Genomic DNA, 18,165 nt, shown 5'->3' with positions numbered 1-18,165 from the left:
TTGAAATATGACTTGTTTATTGATTGAGCTTGAGACAGAAATTGATCACTGTGCAAAATTATTATCCTTGCCCCTTTCTGAATTGAGCGTGCATCTCACCCTAACAATCTTCATTCCCTCCTTCCGTATTTATCTATAGTTATTAATGCACTTATGCAGCTGCACATCCCATTTCTGCAGGATCTTCTAAATATTCCTCCTCTGCTCCGCCTGCCCAACACAAGGATGTGCTGTGTGACCTATTTTATGCAACATTCACATGTTTCCCCCCTACGAACTGCAGAACATGATTTCCCATCCATCTGCAATTGTGTGCTCTGATTAAGCCCCCCCACTGCTGTGCAACGTGGGATAAAAGTAGATTCCCATTCAGGCTCAGTTAAAATAAAATGCTCTCCAAAATCAAAACAGATGAGGAAATTAATGCCAAAAGCCGACACCTCAATTCCGCGTGCCTCCTTTCTCCTCTTTTGACAGCCAGAGGAGGAGGGCATAAGCACATGCATCCCAGTGTCTTTCCCTCCTCCATACTGGGAAATGTACTATTCAGAAACAAGCATGTGGCAAGTCAAGGCATCCGTTGGTCCCTCTGGGAAGTGGGCCTCAAGGGAGGCGACAGAAATGATTGTGGATAGGGATAGCAACAGCACCTGAAAGCGAGATGCCCAACGTGTCAGCTATACAAGCAACTCCCATAGCAAACTCACGGTGCTCCGGCTTGCTCTGCGTTTAGAGGGAGGAAGGAGGAGAGAGAATACATATATATATATTAGACAGTGATCCTCTGCTATGTCTTCTGAAAATGGGAGGTTCTATTCCTAGTCACTGTAACCTTTCTTTTGAGCTTCCCAGGCACCTGCTTCCTGCTTCCCTCCCCCAAGTGTCTTCTGCAACACAAAAAGGCTTTGCTGGAGCAGGGGAAGGGGAAAGAGGAAGGAGGTGTTTACACACACACACACCTCTAACTGGTTAAAAGAGGTCCACTTGCTTGTTCCTTGCTCCCTCCTAATAAGGGAACTGGCCTCATGCTCATCTCTCTGAAGCTCTGAGTGATATGCCTTCCTCTACCCCCCTCAGTCATGTGACTGAAGTCTCACCCTCCTGGGTGCTCCATTAACATTCTTCCCCATTGGGCCACCATCTCCCCCCACCCCTGCCAAGCTCACCTTTTCACTGATGCAGTGGAAAGTGTTCACGTAACCAGCTCCTCCCAGTAATCCCTCGTAGAGTACCAGAGCGAAAACTATGTAGATGCTGGGTAGAAACATTTTGGACACAGCGACCGAGAGGAACACCATGTTCAGGCACTAGTTGGAGAGGGAAAGAAAGAGATAGCATGTCAAGACCTTGCCAAGTGGAGGAGAAAACAATAAGGCTGTTCTGTTGTGGAAAAAGGAGCAAAAGGTGGCAGTGATGGGTAATAAGCAGGACAGGAAAACATTACAAGGGTAAAGGTAAAGGGACCCCTGACCATTAGGTCCAGTCGTGGCCGACTCTGGGGTTGCGGCACTCATCTCGCTTTATTGGCCAAGGGAGCCGGCGTACAGCTTCCGGGTCATGTGGCCAGCATGACTAAGCCACTTCTGGCGAACCAGAGCAGCGCACGGAAACGCCATTTACCTTCCCGCCAGAGTGGTACCTATTTATCTACTTGCACTTGACATGCTTTCGAACTGCTAGGTTGGCAGGAGCAGGGACCGAGCAACGGGAGCTCACCCCGTCGCTGGGATTCGAACCACTGACCTTCTGATTGGCAAGTCCTAGGCTCTATGGTTTAACCCATAGCGCCACCCGCGTCCCACATTACAAGGGTAGGAGACTTTAAAACAGACCAAAATAAGAGACTCAGCACTGCTCTACGGACATTAGCCTGCTCCTTCCTGCTGCTCAGGCAGTTCTTAAAGGCACAACAAGAGACTAGGCCAGCCTATCCAGAAGGACAATTTGCAGTGCAATAAATGTGTGGTCATGCTCCAAAAGGTTCACAGAAGTCTAGTTTCTCTTGCTTCTAAAGCAGGTGGGACAAACTGGTGGAGTCTCCTCCCAATTGGTGGAATCTCCTCCCACTGAAGCAGACCAAACACCAAGTCATTTGCATAGCCCCACCTATGAAGCAGGTGGGAGGAGTGACCCCATTCCTCCACCTCAGAAGCAAAACACAAAGGCCCAAGTTCAGTCCCTGGCACCCCCAGCTGAAAGGAGCTCAGATAGCAAGGCTTCCCTGCAGACTCTACAAAACTGGGCTAGATAGACCAAGGATGTGACTCCGTATTAGACAACCTCATTCGTTCACTGGCAGAGAAGGATCACAATACTTGGATTGCAACATCAGCATTATAACAGAAATGGGGGGATGAACATGTCTCGGAAGAGCAGAAAGGAATCATTCATGCAGGTGTCTGTTGGCGAGGGGAATGTTTTACCTGTAACACTGCAAGGAGCCATATGTGCCGAATCCGTATGCAGCTGGCGGAGGAACGAGAGACAAAGACCCCAGCCTGGTAGAGCATCTGGTACCTATAGGAGGCGGGGGAGGGGGGGAATCAGGAGTTTTAGCTCCCAGCACTTTTCTAGTCTAACCTACCAACCCAAGCCAGACTGAGGTTCCAAAATCCCATCTCGTCTCACCTCCCAACCTTTCACTCACCAACGATATTGTTGCGCGTGAGTAAACGGCGCTTTATGGAAGTACAGCAGTTCAAACTGAGGAAGGAGAAGACAAAAGGCGGGGGGAAGGACCATTAATGGCGATGGATCAGAAGATTTAGCTCCACCTCCCTGGTAAAGAAGTCTCCACCCATCCCCAACTTTCACACTACTCACCAGGCCCTGGTTGATGAAGTATTCAGCAAAATACACAACAGCCAAAGGGATGAGGTATTTTAAGAGACCCTAGTAACAGAGAAGGCGCATGTTAGTGCATCACGAGAAGGCCATGAAACCATGAGTCAATCAGAGGTATATGGTCGCCTTGAGTAATGCAGGCTTCACAAACAGCACCCTTTACTACTGGGGTCACATTTGCACCATACATTTAAAGAACAAGGCTTCCCCCCAAAGAATCCTGGAAACTGTGGTTTGTTAAGGGTGCTGGGAAGGTGAGGGGTAAACTCACAATGAGGTCTTTTACATCTGGGATTAGTGAGAAGGGCTTCCAGATAAATTCCACGAAGAACCAAGACCTGGCCTTTGTTTAGCAATTGAATAGCATTCTCCCCGCATCCATTTTACGCATTATTCACCCTGATATCCTCTAGAATAGGGACATATTTACATGCAAACTTATACTGATACGATCTGTGATATGGACACCTTTAAACATGTGCTCCGAAATATCCTACGCCCTCTCTCATATTAAAAACCAAAAAACCACATACTGAGCCTGATTCTTACCTTGACCACCTGCCCCTTTTCTTGCAGGCTGAGCTGAGGGCTTTGTGTCTCTGGAGGAAGAAAAGGACGGTTGAAACGAGACAGCATAAAACAACCTTATTGGAAGAATTGTGAAAAAATTCTGTACATAGCCAAGTGCCAAGGACATTACATGAAGAGTTACAGCAATATCTGTGAGCAACTCTCTCTTGTGCTTGGCATGAGCCCAGTGCATCATGGGTAAAGAAGCTGTGACAGCATTTCTTCCCAGGGATAAAGTCTTAAGATAAACAAGGTGCATTGCGGGTATAAATACTTAACCTGTCCCTTATATGCAATAGGTGGCACCACAGGAAGGTGAACCCGCCAGTAAAGGGATTGCTTACTGTTTTGAAGTGTAGCTTTATTCTCAAGGAGCGGCTGCTGAGTTGAGGAAGGAGAACGTCGAGACTTCTGTGGACGATTGCCCCAGCCGCAGCGAGGGGCCCCGGGGGGTGGAGCCAGCACAAAAGAATAACTATAGAGAAAGTGGGGAGGAAGAAGAAGATGGTCAAGGAGCCCGGGGCCTTGAATGATCATTAAAACTTCTACTGGTATAAGCAGATACCTAATATGAGAGAGTTAGTCCTCACCTGGCCTGCATGATGACCGGAACAATGGTCATGAGGAGGAGGGTGTGCTGGGGGCTCAAGCCTGCCTCTGTCAGTCCAAGGTATGAAAGCGCCCCTAGCAGGCCAGCCCCACCTGTTCCAGAAGACCAGGCAGACACCACGGCACTGAGAGGGGTGGGAAGAGAAGCAGAAAGAACATGAGTCATAATGGGGGTGATATCTGGGTACCAGAAAGCACCCCTATACCTAGCGTCATTACCTAATTGACAAATCCTGCACAAATGTCTTCTACTCACGCTTCAAACCAAACACTGGCCCAGCTGTCAATCTTGTCCCTCCCCTCATACATCAGGCCTTTCTGATTTTTATTATCATTATCAGATAGGAATGCATGTTTGTTTAGTTAAATATATATCCACCCTTCACTGTGAAAACGAAACAAAAACAAAAAAAAGGCCAACAGAGTATCTTTTTCTAAAGTTGCTGGGGTGGTACAAAGCAACTAAGCTGGAAGGTTGTGGAGCCTGTTTCTTCAGATCAAAGGCAAAACAAGGATGCTTTGAAACAGAACCTGTGGCTGTAAAAAAATGTTATATCTGCCTTCCTCTTTCAAAGCTGTTCCCTATGGCTGGAAGGAAGGAAGGAAGGCCTTGTGGGTTGGGGAACCTGTGGTTTTTCTATATGTTGTTGGACTCGGACTCCCATCAACCCAGGCAGCATGGTCAATGGTCAGGGATGATGAGAACTGTAGTCCATCAACATCTGGAGGGCCACAGGTTCCCCATCCCTAATCTAAAGAAACAGACCACACCCATTGAGCAAGTAATGCATCCGACCCCACTACCAAATCTCCATCCTGCAGCCACTGTGTCCTTTTAGTTACCTGTCGAAGAAAGACGTGAGCGCAAGGAATGTTATTTCACCCAGGCCAGATGAAATACTGGCCAACACGACACCTGCAGCAATTAGAAGGTGGAGAAAGACCCAGTCAATACAAAACATGCTGATGCTTCCCTCTTCTTTTCTGTTGGCCCTCACCTCGCCTATTAAGAGGCAGCGATTCTAAAGCAAGAGATCATATATGCTCAAGTCACAGCTTGAAAGATATGGGTGGTGCAATATAAAACTCGTAAGCCTCATGCTCTTGCTCCCCACAATTTTGGTAAAATTGTGCCTTCGAAGCATGAGAAAGAACAGCTGCCAAGAGGCTGTAACAATAAATAAGAAGGGGCCAAGCTCCCTGGGTCTTCCCGCAATAATTTGAGGACTGCCTGCCTGCCCCACCCCACCCCGCCAACCCCATCTCCTGTGAAGATGCTTCTTACCTGCAAGGCTTTGGACTGTGCATGTGGAGAAGGCCACCACCAGAAAACTGCCCCAGGCCGTGATGACACAGATGATGACACGCAAGCTGTGAGGGGTGGGGTGAGGGAAGGGGGGGTGAGATATAAGATGGGCAAATGGATGAGGCCTGAACTAACCATAAAGCCTCTTGCCATAGCTGTCAACCTTCCCTTTCTTTGTGGGAAATTCCCTTATTCCAGCGCCGTTTCCCGCTGCTTCCCACAGCTATCCCAGATTGTTGGATATCCCATAGACTGTCCCTGGGACAGGTGAGGCTGCTGATCCCTTATTTTCGAGGCTGCTGATCCCTTATTTTCAAATCTGAAAGTTGACAGCTATGCCTCTTGCCCATATGTCACATACAAAGACAACCCCTCGTGACTACCAGGGCTGTTTATACCCGATACCTTTAAAGCACATTCATAGCTCATTCTTTCTTCAAATAATTCTGGGCTCTGTGGTTTGACCCTCATAGTTACAGTTCCCAGCAACTCTTGGCTTGGATATTACTTCACAATAACAAGGCAAGATATTTTTCTGTATACGTTAACAGAAAGGCCGCAAGTACATAATGTAATTTAACATCTTATCTTTTCCATGGATTATACGATTTTGTTCCAAATACACTTTGCCAAATTGTATGTCCATCGCACATGCAAATAAGTTCCCATTTCTGTCTTGCGTTACGAGGGAATTTGGTATCTACCCAGACGACGCTTCCAGCGATCTGAGCCAACTCACCCATATGGGAGCAAGTGGATACAAAAAGGTGCGCTGAATTTGATGAGAAGGGTGGGCAGAATGTCAGCCAACAGCACGGCCTATAGGGGGCAGCAAAGAGATGGGAGTGAGCCAGTAGGTGGTGCCACACTCAAACCTGCCCCTGTCATCTCCCCGTACCCGACACTTACCCCTGTGGAGATGGCATTGCAGTCGTAACGAGAAGCGTTTGCAGGAACGCTGGGGGGAGTCTGAGGGAGCAATTGGGTACAAGAGGTTAAATGTAGGAGAGAATAATTTCATCAGCCATCATTTCACCATCTGTTTTCCAAGATTTTCCTCATTCCAGTATGAAAGTATAACTTATTCAATCGGGCATTCCATGGACTCACGACCCACTTTGGGGTTCCATACTTGGGTCACAATCCCAATCTAGGCTGCAGTATGAGGGGAGGCAGGGTTTAATCCATGGGTGGGAACCTATGGCCTTCCAGATGCTGTTGGACTCCAACTCCCAGCAGCCCCAGACACCATGGTCACTGGAGGGTCACAGGTTCCTCAACCCAGCTTTGACCCTTCTCTCCCTTGCCATTTTCTTGATTTTTAGAATAGGGGCAAATATCAGCTGGGGGGGGGGTTGGAACGGGGAGAGGGGGGAAAGATTAGGGGGCCCCTGGAGCTGCTTTTTGCAAAGAAAGATACATGACCAGTCTGAAGTCTGGAGGGTTAAAAAAATGCAGTTAGAAGTCATGTCTAGTTTGACCTTTGCAGATTTTCAGACACTTTTTATTATGCTTTTAGTCCAACTTTCCATCAATGGGTAGTTTAGAGACAATGTAACATGGTTTTACCCTCCCCCCACCATTTATCTCCACAGCAACTCTGGGAGGTAGGTTAGGCTGACTAACTCCAGATCACCCAGTGAGCTTCATGGCTGTGTGGAAATTTGAACCCAGATCTCCCTGGTCCTATTCTAAACACTAAACAGTACAATATGAGCACCACTAAACGGCATTGTCAAACATACTGCTCATATTTATGACCAACATCAGCAACCAGCATGGCTGGTTTGTATAGGGCTCCCTGGTCATGTTGCAAGGCCCAGGTGGAGAGTGCCATTACGTACTGCTGCCATCTTAGCTAGCACTGGGTAATGTCACAATCTTCTCGATTAGTGCATGTGCTCACTAGCAGCATAAGGGCATGCCAATGCCTTCTTTGCCACGTACAGTATCTGAATGGCTCTGTATTTCCCCCACTTACTAGTCCACTAATTTACAGAGCAAATCTGTTTGTAGTCAGATCCAACGCTCTGAGATGTTTGCCTTCACGTTTGCCTGAAATTTCCCCTCTGCTTAGAGTAGTTTGATCTTAAGAGGCCTTTCAAATATCCAAAGGCCCTGGCTAATCAAGTGCTAGAGGCAGCCTTAGTGGAGTGCCAACATCCAAATAATCCTTTTTCATCTTTCGTACACACATGTGATGCACCCTCTGCCACAGTCCACAGTCCTGTGCATGTGTAGGCCCTAATGCACCAGATCTGGCATACAGATGTTTTTCTATTCATCTTTCTCATCCAGGCTCAGATACTTTCTCCCGCTTTCTCCTGCACCGAGTACAATCTGTTTCTTGCTCTGTTTTATACACAAGCACTCAAGTACTCCTCTCCTTTGAATACTCACTGGTTCAGTCCCATTGCCTGCTGGCACCTTCTGATGGCTGAGAATATCATGGGCAGCACTCAGCATTACCACATAGGCAAAGTTGTTGCAGAGTCCCAGCAACCTGTGGAGGGGAAAGCAGGCAAGTCAGAGCACCCAAAAATGCAAGACAGGAGAGTCAGGGTTATCATATCATTTCTTTAATTTCTATTCTGCCTTTTTTCCAGGCCAGAGTTCAAGGGGGCATATATAAGGTTCCCTGCTCCCAAGCAGCCTCCCATCCAGATTCAGTTCTGCCTAGCTTCAGCAAGGTTGCTGCATCGTGCCTTTAGACCATGGGTAGGCAAACTAAGGCCCGGGGGCCAGATCCAGCCCAATCGCCTTCTAAATCCGGCCCGTGGATGGTCCAAGAATCAGCATGTTTTTACATGATTATAATGTGTCCTTTTATTTAAAATGCATCTCTGGGTTATTTGTGGGGCATAGGAATTTGTTCATTCCCCCCCCCCCAAAAAATATAGTCTGGCCCCCCAACAAGGTCTGAGGGACAGTGGACCGGCCCCCTGCTGAAAAAGTTTGCTGACCCCTGCTTTCGATTATAGTCCCTTTTGAAAGCCCAGAATGGCATCCCCACACACACCCTCAGTTCCCTAGGGGTGTGTGTGAGAGTTTGTACAAATCCGGCTACAGCAAGCCCCACACAGCCCTCCAGTATGTTGCAATATGCTCAGATGTGGAGGATGCAACAAGGGAAGAGATCAAAAGAAAAGGAAATCTGATCCGTTTAGTGTCAACAGAGCATACAGCAAAATGCACCAAGGCATAGAAAGAGAAACCTGAGTTTAATCGAGCTGTCATTGTTCAAGAAATAACGCCACAAAGAAGCTGCTTTAAATAAAATAAGAAAGGAGGTTCTGCTTTTGTTCATGCTACGTAGCCTAGAAAAACTGTGGAAATAAAGCAAAGGGTGCCTCACCAGAAGCCCACGTTGTTCCTCCACTGGCTACAGGCATCCAGGGTGGTCTCAGGCTCGGCAGAGGGTGAGGCATCTTCATCTTCCCCTGTTTCTTGAGGGGGTGGAAGAGAAGCAGTCAGAGAAGAAAACGGGGTGGGGGGTGGGGGGTGTTGAATGGGAAGGGGGGGGTGAGAGATGGGAGCAAAGAAGACTCACCTTCAGAATCACTCGGGATGTGATGCCACAGACTCCCAGCAGGTCCCATGGCAGGCAGGGCAGAATGGGGTAGTGGGGGCGACTACCTATAACAAAAATGGGGGGGGGCATAGATAAAAACAGAAACCATAGCTGCCCTAGAAACTTCCTAACTACACTGAGATATCCTCTCCCTCTTGCACACACCAGTCCCTCTTTCTGTACCTTTAAGAAATCGGAGCCTTAGACCATCACCGCGTAGCTTTAGGCCATCACCGCCCCTCTCAGTATATCTAGGCGTAACAGATCCAAGAAGCTTCCTCTTAAGCGGCTGTCATGTGAAGCTGAGGTTGCCGCCTGACTTTGCTTCCGGGTTTGATGCCATTTCCTGCTCCCAGTGCCCTCACTTGTGTGCCCTGCCGATAAAGCCATCCATTGACGCAAGCACACGCTGGCAAACAAGCCGGTGTAATGAAGCTAGATTTGCCCTCAATATACATGGCTGCTTTACAACAACAATCTCCTCTCCCGGGAGAGCGTGATTGTCAGAAATTTATTGCAATAATGCTATTCATCGGGTAGCTGCAGATGAGTATGAACAGGTTCGGTAATGATCTCTTTCAGCTTCTGCCTTCTGGAAGAAGGTACAGGTTATAAAGACTAGGACTAGCCGCCTGAGAAACAGTTTTGATCCAAATGCGATTTTGGTTTTAAACGCAGTGTAAAGAAGTCTCTGTGGGAGTATATTGTATTTAATTATGGGGTATCAGAGTTTTAAGGGGGTTAACCAGGCTGGGATAGTTGGGATAGCAGGCTTGTTGGTTTTAAAATGTCTGATGTAGATTATTTCAATTTCGTTATTCTGTATGGGACAACGACAATAAAGATTATCGTATTGTATCGTTTCATTATCATTTTAAATTAGGCATTCTACACGAGCTCTGTTAAAAGCATGCATGTTTTTAATGGAGTGACCAATTGCGGAGTTTTGCCATGTATTTTATTTTGAAATATTTGCATCCCTCTATCCTGACCATTCAAAACACTCGAATTACAGTAGAATGTATATATAGCAGAAACCACAGCACCAGAGAAAAATCACAAAGTAAACCGGAAACAAAACAGACTCCTTAGTACCTTCCAGAACAGAAACATTTTAAAAAGTAAGTAAAAGCGTGGGGGCCCCAGTCATCCCAAGTAGGGTTGCCAACTTTGTTCTGACAAAATACAGGACAGGATGGCAGGCGGGCGGGCAGGGGGAGTTGGGGAAATTTTGTTTTTAATCTGGTGCTGAAATTACTTCAGAACAATGCATTACAATATATTGCTGCCAAACCTGATGGCCCCTCTGGAATTTGTCACATACACATGAATTTATAAATCTGTCTGTGCTTTGCTACCCTGAGCTTAAATACATGACCTTTCATGCACATGCAATTCATGCAGACCAGGGCAAAAAATAAATAAATAGGGGGACATATTCTGATGAGGGGACGAGCTTTGCTCCACATGGTAAATTTCTGAAAGAGAGAAAAAATATTATCCCCTACTATGTTCAGAATTTGGGTTTTTGGTTGCTCTCTGAGGGACAGCACGGCATTCCCAGACTACAGCTCTGTGGATCTCTGTACCACCCATATTTTTCCAGATCAACTGCAAAGGAAGTCCCACTTTTTAATTTAGATGCTGGAATCCTTCCAGCATTCCTAAAGAAAATGGCCCTTTGCAAGTTGTTTAAAGATTCTGGATTGAAGAAGTCTTCTCTCGAAGGATCTTTATATTGTACAAACCAACAATGAGTTTGATTTTAAGGACGCCGTTTACAGAGCTTCCTTGATCTGTGACCTCTCTCTCTGCACTCAGGCCAGAGGAAATAGATGTTATTCTTAACTGGTTCCTCTCAGGAAACACAACCCTGCAGAAGATATATGCGAGCGATTTGGAGCTGTAACTATTAGTACTCTTCAGGCATTCTAGGCTGCACACCCACCGTACATTTAAAGCACATGACTCCCCCAATAATTCTTGGAACTGTAGTTTACCCCTCACCAAACTACAATTCCCAGCACCCTTAGCAAACTACAATTCCCTGGATTCTTTGGAGAAAGTCATGTGCATTAAAAGTGTGCTGTGTGTATGTAGTCGAAGCTTCACACAATGTCCAGCTGTGGAGGCAGAGCATAGCCATTGTGGCTAGTAGCCTTTGATAGCCTTATCCTGCATTTTGAAACATGGAATCATAGAACTGGAAGGGACCCAAGGGTCATCTAGTCCAACCCCCTGCAATACAGGAATCTCAGCTAAAGCATCCATGACAGATGGCCATCCTACCTCTGCTTAAAAACCTCCAAGGAAGGAGAGTATACCACCGCCCTAGGGGAGACAGCTCTTACTGTCAGAGTTTTTCTGCCTGTTTAGTCAGAATCTCCTTTCTTGAAACTTGAAGTCATTGGTTCGAGTCCTGCCCTCCAGAGCAGGAGAAAAGAAGCTTGCTCTGTCTTCCATGTGACATCCCTTAAGATATTTGAAGATGGCTATCATATTTCCTCTCAGTCTCTTATTTGTCTAATCCTATGTTGGAGCCATATTTCTGAGGAAATAACCGAAGGTCACTTCCAGGTGAGCTATTTATGGAGCATTCATCCCGATCTGTTTGCACAAAGACTGAGCATTCGCTCCGATTCCTTTGGAGGGAGATTATACAGTGTTGCATCGAGCAAGTTTCAATCCCACACTTTTGAGTGCCTTTCCCCATCACCTTCCTTTTTGATGGGCGGAGCGGATGAGCTTCTTGAGAAAGAGCGTTAGCTCAACTTTAATCACGCAACCTGAATTTGCCGGTATGGGATTAAATCCCACCTGCAAAACAGCAACAGTCTGGAAGCTGCCTGATTTCCCATTCATTTCTTTCTTACCTAGAAATGTAGATGCCTCACCTGGGGCTCCATACACACCATACATTTAAAGCACGCACACACATACACACCCCACATCTCCTGGGAACTGTAGCTTGCTGAGGACTGTAGCTCTGCGAGGATAAAGCTACAGCTTTAAATGTACGGTGTGCGTGCAGGCCTACTGAATTTGGCTGCTATGGCCTTGGATCATTCTGTCATCATTTGGCATTTGGGAACTGATTTGTTAATGCTCCTTTGGTTGGTTGGTTTCTCTCTCTCTCTCTCTCCCTCCCTCCCTTCGAACCTCCTGAATTTTTATGATTGTAACAATGGCTAGCTACCTTAAAGGTATTTTTTCTGGGATGGGAAGGCATGATCGTAATGGTCTAATAAACAGATGAGTGAATAAATAGCAGCCTTACTTGTAATCGTGTTAATGGCCCGCTAATCTCTGCTCTATTTTGTAATTAATCAGAACCCCACCCTGAAATTTGCTGTGGGTTGTTCCACAAGTTGGGAAAGAACCAGGGTCTGTTTTGGTCAAAGTTCATTGCACAGGGTTCAGGTCAAGTTGCCACTAAATTGTCAAGAGAGAGCGCGAATCTTTCTCTTTTTTAGAAGGGTTGATATGTGGGCGAAAGTAAAAAAGGGAGGGTTAATGAACAAGATGGACTGGATTTTCCAACTATGGTTCTGCACTCCCCTGAGTTGGAGGCTGATTTAGTCGGCATTTGACACTGACTGTCTCTCAACGCTTCTTGTTTCCATCAAGTTTGTGGTGTGCTGCTTTTAACAGTTGTGCAAAGCCAGAACGGACTGTGGCAATGAGTTGCAAAGGGGAGGAGGAGGATGTGGTCAGAAGCTTTGACGGCGGCGTTACTTCCCTCCCTGGGGAGAAAGGAGAAGCTGCTGTACCTCCTCTCCACCTGACCCAGATGTCCGATGGAGCACCTTCAACGGCTGCTGGGGACCCTGCAACGGGCTCTGGTAAAGAAACCCCCTTTTGTCGTCAGCTGGGGTGGGCTCCAGGGCCCATGACTTACGTGGAGGGAGGTGGGTGCGTCTGCTGGCTTGCTCAACAGACCGTCTGCATTCAGTGTCTCCCTTGCTCCACCCCATCTTCAGGATTATGTTTCGTCCTTCACCACTTACCTGCTTGGAGATGAAACTTACCCAGGAGCAGAAGAGTCAGGACATAGAAGGGATAGGAGCAGCCGAGGCAGCAGCCATGACGGGGAAGTGGAGACAGCACACTCTGGGTAATGAAGCCGCTGGCTGAGGTGGGAGTGGGGGAGCTATTTATGCTTGGAGCTTTCTACCTCTTGAGTGGAAGGGTCTCCACAGCAGCTGGATTCACCCTTTCCCCCTCTTCCCTGCAGGGACATTCCTCCAAGGAGACATCTGGAGGTCTTTGAAGGTTCGCTCACCGCAGAGGTAGGTGCTGGAAAAGAGGAGGCGGGGAAAGAGTCATTTAAGCTCCGCCTCTCCTTCACCATGGTCCTTCCTTTTTCAGATAACCCCAGCCAACCAGGAAATCCAGGCAGCATCAGAAGCAGCAGATCACGATGCTCAGGCGACAGAGTCTGTTCACAAACCTTCCAAGTTCCCCAACAGATCTGAGGGACAGAAAAAGGCTGAGGAAAAGCTCTCAGGTGATGGAAAATTCTAGAATGTGCCAAAGTCACACTGTGGAGGGCCCGATGGGTGTTTCTAGGAGGCATGGGTTGCTACCTGGTTTGATTTAGCTTGGAGTCTCCATCCTAAACATAAATGTGTGGGAAGCGATTGTGGTTGCTCAGTCTTGAGGATAAAACCGTCTGCATATGAGTAGAGAAACCTCCATCTTTCCCATTGACACATTCCTGGGCTAATTTATGCCATTTGAATAAGGTTCCAGAACTGGGACTACTGACCCATGGCTCATCCTGGAAAGAGAAATCAATATATTTATATTGGGCACTGTGCATGCACTGATGTTTCTCTGCTATTGTTTTTATTGATAGTGACCCTGAACGTTTAATGGTCCTGTATAACTTCAGATTTTTTGGTGCTTTGTTACTGGGGATGATGTTTTATTCTAAGATCTTGCACGATGATGATGATGATGATAATTTGTTAGCCTTGTTGCAGTTTACAAGAAAGTACGATAATAAAAATATTTTACAATAAGAAAACATCCTTAATTTCAGGGTGGAACAATAATATAGGAATGTGTATATTTGTGGGGAGAAACCAATATCTTTAGGTTCTGGGGTGCTCAAATGCAGAGCTGAAGAGACCAAGATCTGTGTGACCACAGTATGAGATTCATAGTGTAGGACCCAGGAAAGAGCCCTTTCAGCAGTAACTCCTAGTATTTGTAACTCCATCATAACTGAGGCCATTAAGATTCCTCTTTTCTGGTGGGTGTTCAGAGGAGGAGAGACCTGAATGCTATTAGCAATTGTGATTCAGTGATAATTGCTACGTGTTTTTGAAAGATCCTGGTTCATCAGTTGTATGCATTTTTATCTATTTGCTTTGTTGTAAGCTGCCCTGTGGCTTATGCAAAGGGAGCTATATAATTCAAATACATAATCCAAATACATAAATACTGTAAATGTGACCTTCCTAATTTCTCCCCCACAGAGTCCTCTCAATTCCCAGCTGATGCTCCAAAGTCAAGCCCCACAGCAGCTGCGATCAGCAGCATCAGACAGAAAGATGTGGAGGGGCCAACTGCTACTGAGGGACTCCATCAGTGGGAGCTAGAAGGAACCAGCTGGATAGGAGGAGTTCAGCCGCAGGGGGCACTAGAGGAAGAGGCAGATACAGAACAGCATCAGCATGGGGAAGCAGAGAAGCCCGAAGGCAAACAGCCAGAGGAACAAGGGCAGGGAGAAGAGACTTCAGAGGAGAGGAAGGAAAAACAAGTGGGAACTGTGTGGTATGACGGGATCCAGCAAACTGCACCAGATTGGGCACTATCTGTGGGAGAAGAGCAGAGAGGGATGGTGAGGGCTGTGGGGTTTCAGCTCAGTGGGGGGGTGGAGGAGGAGGTCAAGATGGTGGAGAGACAGCAGCTAGAGGCTGAGAGACAACAGGAAAACGAAGCAGAGATGGAAAAGGACCTGCTGGAGGAAACCAATATGGTGGTTGCAAAGGAAGGAATTCCACAAGCAGTGCCAGGCAGGGCAGAGACTGAAGAAGACCAGGAGGAGATGCTCAGAGGAGAAGCTGAAGCTGGGAGAAGCCATCTGTGGGAGCCAAAGGAGGAAGTAGAAGGCACAAGAGAGACTGGTTGTGGTCAGGAAAAGGACCTGGGAGAAACTTTCTGGTATAAGGGGATTCAGGAAAGGGTACCAGATTGGCCACAGTTTGTGGAGGTACAACAGCGAGGGCTGGAGGAGGCAACCAAGATGGCAGAAGATGAGCAGCTGGAGGTCGAGCAGGAACACAAAGAAGATCCAGAGGCAGAAAGGCAGGAGGGAGAGACATGGGCTGTGGGATTTCACCACAAGGGGCTGGAGAAGGAGGAAGAAGAGGTCAAGATGGCAAATGGTCAACAGCTGGAGGTTAAGCAGGAACAGGAAGAAGAACCAGAGGTGGAAGAGAACCTGCAGGAGGAGTTAGATATAGCCGAAGAAGAAGAAATTCAGCAAACAATGCTGGGCACTGCAGAAACTGAGGGAGGGCAGGAGGAGGAGCTACATGAGGAAGAAGAGGCAGGGAGATGCCACCAGTGGGAGCCAAGGGAAACTGCTGTGATTTTGGAAGGGCAGGATGGGGAGCCAAAGGGAATAGCAGAGAACAGGGGTGGTCAGTGGGAAGAAGTGGCAGGTGCAGAAGAGACAGAAGGGGTCCAGCAGAGGGAGGAAGAGGAACCTGTGAGAAAGGAGGCAGCAGCAGAAGAAGTGGAACTTACAGGAGAAGAATGGCTGGAGGAGAGTGACCAGGAGGGTGAATCAGAGAGGCCGGCAGAAGCTAGTGGTCTTCTTGACAAAGAGGTGCTGGAAGCAGCTGGAGTCCAGACAAAGCAAACAGAAGAGATGGAAAGTGGCCGGCAGCAAGAACCCATGGTGTGCACTTCCTCCATCGCTGGGACGTTCCCAGTTAAGGTAAGCAAAACTAAAATAAAAATGGAGCATGATGGGAGTCAGGACTCTGGAGTTAACCAATTCACTTCTCCTGTGCAGGTCGCGGCCCTGGATACAAGTCACCAAATGGAGCGGGTGCTGCTTCGCCGCAAGAGCTCTATCCGGCGGGCGCCCAGCACAAAGAGACAGCCAGTGGAGACCCAGCCAGAGACGATAAGCGTAGCTGAGGAGGTTCCAGCTCAACCACAAACACCGCGCAGGCAGAACCCAAGGCTTTCTGGGTAAATATGAATATCTTATCACCACCACCCCAGGAGTTAACCTTGGAGTTTTGCCTCACTCTGCTCATTCATTCTCTTTGCCTCCCCAGGTTTGGGCCTATGCACCCCAACATGATGGCTGAACTTCAGACCCGTCTGCGCAAGCCCCAGTGACCCAAGGGTGGATTTCTGCATTATATTTGAGCTTTCACTGGACGTAAAAACCGCCTCTGGAAATCTAGGGGCAGTTTAGCACTCATTTCCATGTTAATTGCTTTCGGGGTGGGGGATATCCATTTGCAACCCTGTTAATGCAGAAAATTGTGGGAGATGAGTGATGAAGTTGGGGGTACTCTACCGGCATACAGTTCTCTCGTGCCATTTTCATGCGTGAATCATGGGGGGACAGAAGTGCGCAGGTGCAGAAAGGGTGGGGAAGCGGCCTCATGTCCAATGACATTTGTTGTTGTATCACACCTCACCCACTGGTGTGAAAAAGAATTAGTGCAGCATGCCAACGTATTGCTTGAAAAGCTACAGCAGTGTGAAAGCAACGTTAGAAAACAGGGCAGGAGTGCTAGTGTTATAATCAGGAAAACCACCACAAAATTCTCATGTCTGAACTTACCCCTGTGATAGGCTAAGGCATAGGGTGTGTGTGTTTTGGGGGAGCAAGACTAGAAAATGGGGCTAATGATACTGGTTGCCATTCATATCAATGGCTCCTTCTGCATTAGAGCCTTGTAGCGCTGCTGAGGCACTGCTTTTCCACAATAATCTGGAAGTGGAATTAACACTCCACGTAATACTTCATATAGCTCTTTCCTCCCTAAAAAATCCTTCCTGCTCAATCCATTAAGACAGGGATAGACAACATGGTGCCCTCCAGATGTCAATGGATAACAGATCCTGTCCCCCTTGACCACTTGCTATGTTGGCTGGGTCAGATCGCATTTGTAATCCAGTAGCATGCAGTGGACATCACTGGCTACCCCTGTGACAGTATCTACATCAGAAGCTCTATCAAGGGTGCCACCACTTTCAAATGTGAGAGAGCCTTTTCAGTGGTTGTGTCCTCCCGACTTTTAAAATATTTTTTTGTAACTAAGTGAAGAGGATGTTTTTCTTTCTGGCTCTTTAACGATAGCTTTAGTTCATTTAACTAAATTTAGTTAATGTAGTTCATTTATTCCCGTTTAATTGTTATTTCTACTTTTGTTTTTAGTTGCTGTTTTCACCGTCAGATGTGCAGTTTCTGGCTGGTTTAAAATGTCAAAATGTTGGTATTAAAAATTGTTTAATTGCACTGTTTTTTGCTGTGTTTCAAAAGCTTCCGTTGAGAGGTAGACAAGAAATCTTTCAAATGAATCAATAAATCCATGTCAGTGGTTGTCATACTGTTTCACAGGGAGCTTATAGGCAGGCAAGCTAAAACGACTTGCCTGCTGCTGCCAGTCTTCCATTACAACATGCAGCTACTGGAGAGTTTGGTAGTGTACATTGTTCACCTAAGGCAACAGTGAGATACATTAGCCAGGCCAGTACCAGTCAGGAACGGTGCGTGCTCCCTAGAAAATACCCAGAATCCTCTGTAACAAACAGTTACACTCACTCCAGTTCTCTGAGCAGTGAGAAGTTCTGGGGGTTTGATTTCCTTTGGAAAGAGGTTACTAGAGTGACTTATTGATGCTTTGTAATAATTATGTTCATTTACACACACACACACACACACATTTTAAATCAAAGTTTGCAGGGTGGTCCACAATATAAAAATACAAAATGAAAACGCACAGTTTAATCTCACCAAAAGATAGGCAGATGCTCCCACATCAGATCTCTGCCAGCAAACCACAATTTTAAGCCATTGTTTGTTGATGACTTATGTATGTTGGGTTGTTTTAACTATGGCTTGGTGTTATGTGCAAACCTAGCACCCTTTCTTAACCATGGCTGCTTACTCATTACCATCTTAAAATCCAGCTAGGTTCTTCTTTCCCCCCAATTTGGATTAAAGCTGGTTGCGGGGGGAATGTATCAAAATGCAATATTTCATTAAAAACAACAGGGTAGACAC

At 46.9% G+C, this 18,165-nt stretch overlaps 2 protein-coding genes across 6 annotated transcripts; one reads left to right on the top strand and one right to left on the bottom strand.

Annotated features, from left to right (window-relative positions):
* On the bottom strand, nt 1-13,066 carry CLN3 (CLN3 lysosomal/endosomal transmembrane protein, battenin). 2 transcript variants are annotated; one of them, XM_080976233.1, is made up of 17 exons: nt 12,929-13,066; nt 9,084-9,274; nt 8,880-8,965; nt 8,685-8,775; nt 7,730-7,832; nt 6,239-6,298; nt 6,069-6,148; nt 5,309-5,394; nt 4,867-4,939; nt 4,005-4,148; nt 3,759-3,889; nt 3,394-3,443; nt 2,824-2,892; nt 2,648-2,703; nt 2,424-2,517; nt 1,167-1,307; nt 1-723 (listed from the first exon to the last, which is right to left on the bottom strand). In XM_080976233.1, exons 3-17 carry the CDS (start codon nt 8,926-8,928, stop codon nt 604-606), a joined length of 1,347 nt encoding a protein of 448 aa, XP_080832359.1. In that variant the 5' UTR covers nt 8,929-8,965; nt 9,084-9,274; nt 12,929-13,066; the 3' UTR covers nt 1-603. The 2 variants fall into 2 exon arrangements, with proteins under 2 accessions (XP_080832359.1, XP_080832360.1); XM_080976234.1 differs by having other exon boundaries at nt 8,685-8,769.
* Nucleotides 9,289-17,397, top strand: APOBR (apolipoprotein B receptor). Of its 4 annotated transcripts, none has more exons than XM_080976163.1 (8): nt 9,289-10,021; nt 12,552-12,742; nt 12,881-13,014; nt 13,135-13,189; nt 13,269-13,407; nt 14,384-15,852; nt 15,931-16,112; nt 16,202-17,397. In XM_080976163.1, exons 2-8 carry the CDS (start codon nt 12,698-12,700, stop codon nt 16,263-16,265), a joined length of 2,088 nt encoding a protein of 695 aa, XP_080832289.1. In that variant the 5' UTR covers nt 9,289-10,021; nt 12,552-12,697; the 3' UTR covers nt 16,266-17,397. The 4 variants fall into 4 exon arrangements, with proteins under 4 accessions (XP_080832289.1, XP_080832288.1, XP_080832287.1 ...); XM_080976162.1 differs by having other exon boundaries at nt 12,528-12,742; XM_080976161.1 differs by having other exon boundaries at nt 9,289-11,477.
* The last annotated feature ends 768 nt before the right edge of the window (nt 17,398-18,165 follow it).

Source organism: Podarcis pityusensis, assembly GCF_964106645.2.
Source record: "Podarcis pityusensis genome assembly, chromosome: 13".
NCBI classification, from domain to species: domain Eukaryota; kingdom Metazoa; phylum Chordata; class Lepidosauria; order Squamata; family Lacertidae; genus Podarcis; species Podarcis pityusensis.
Note: the sequence above shows the minus strand (reverse complement) of the source record. Positions and strands in the feature narration are given on the sequence as shown.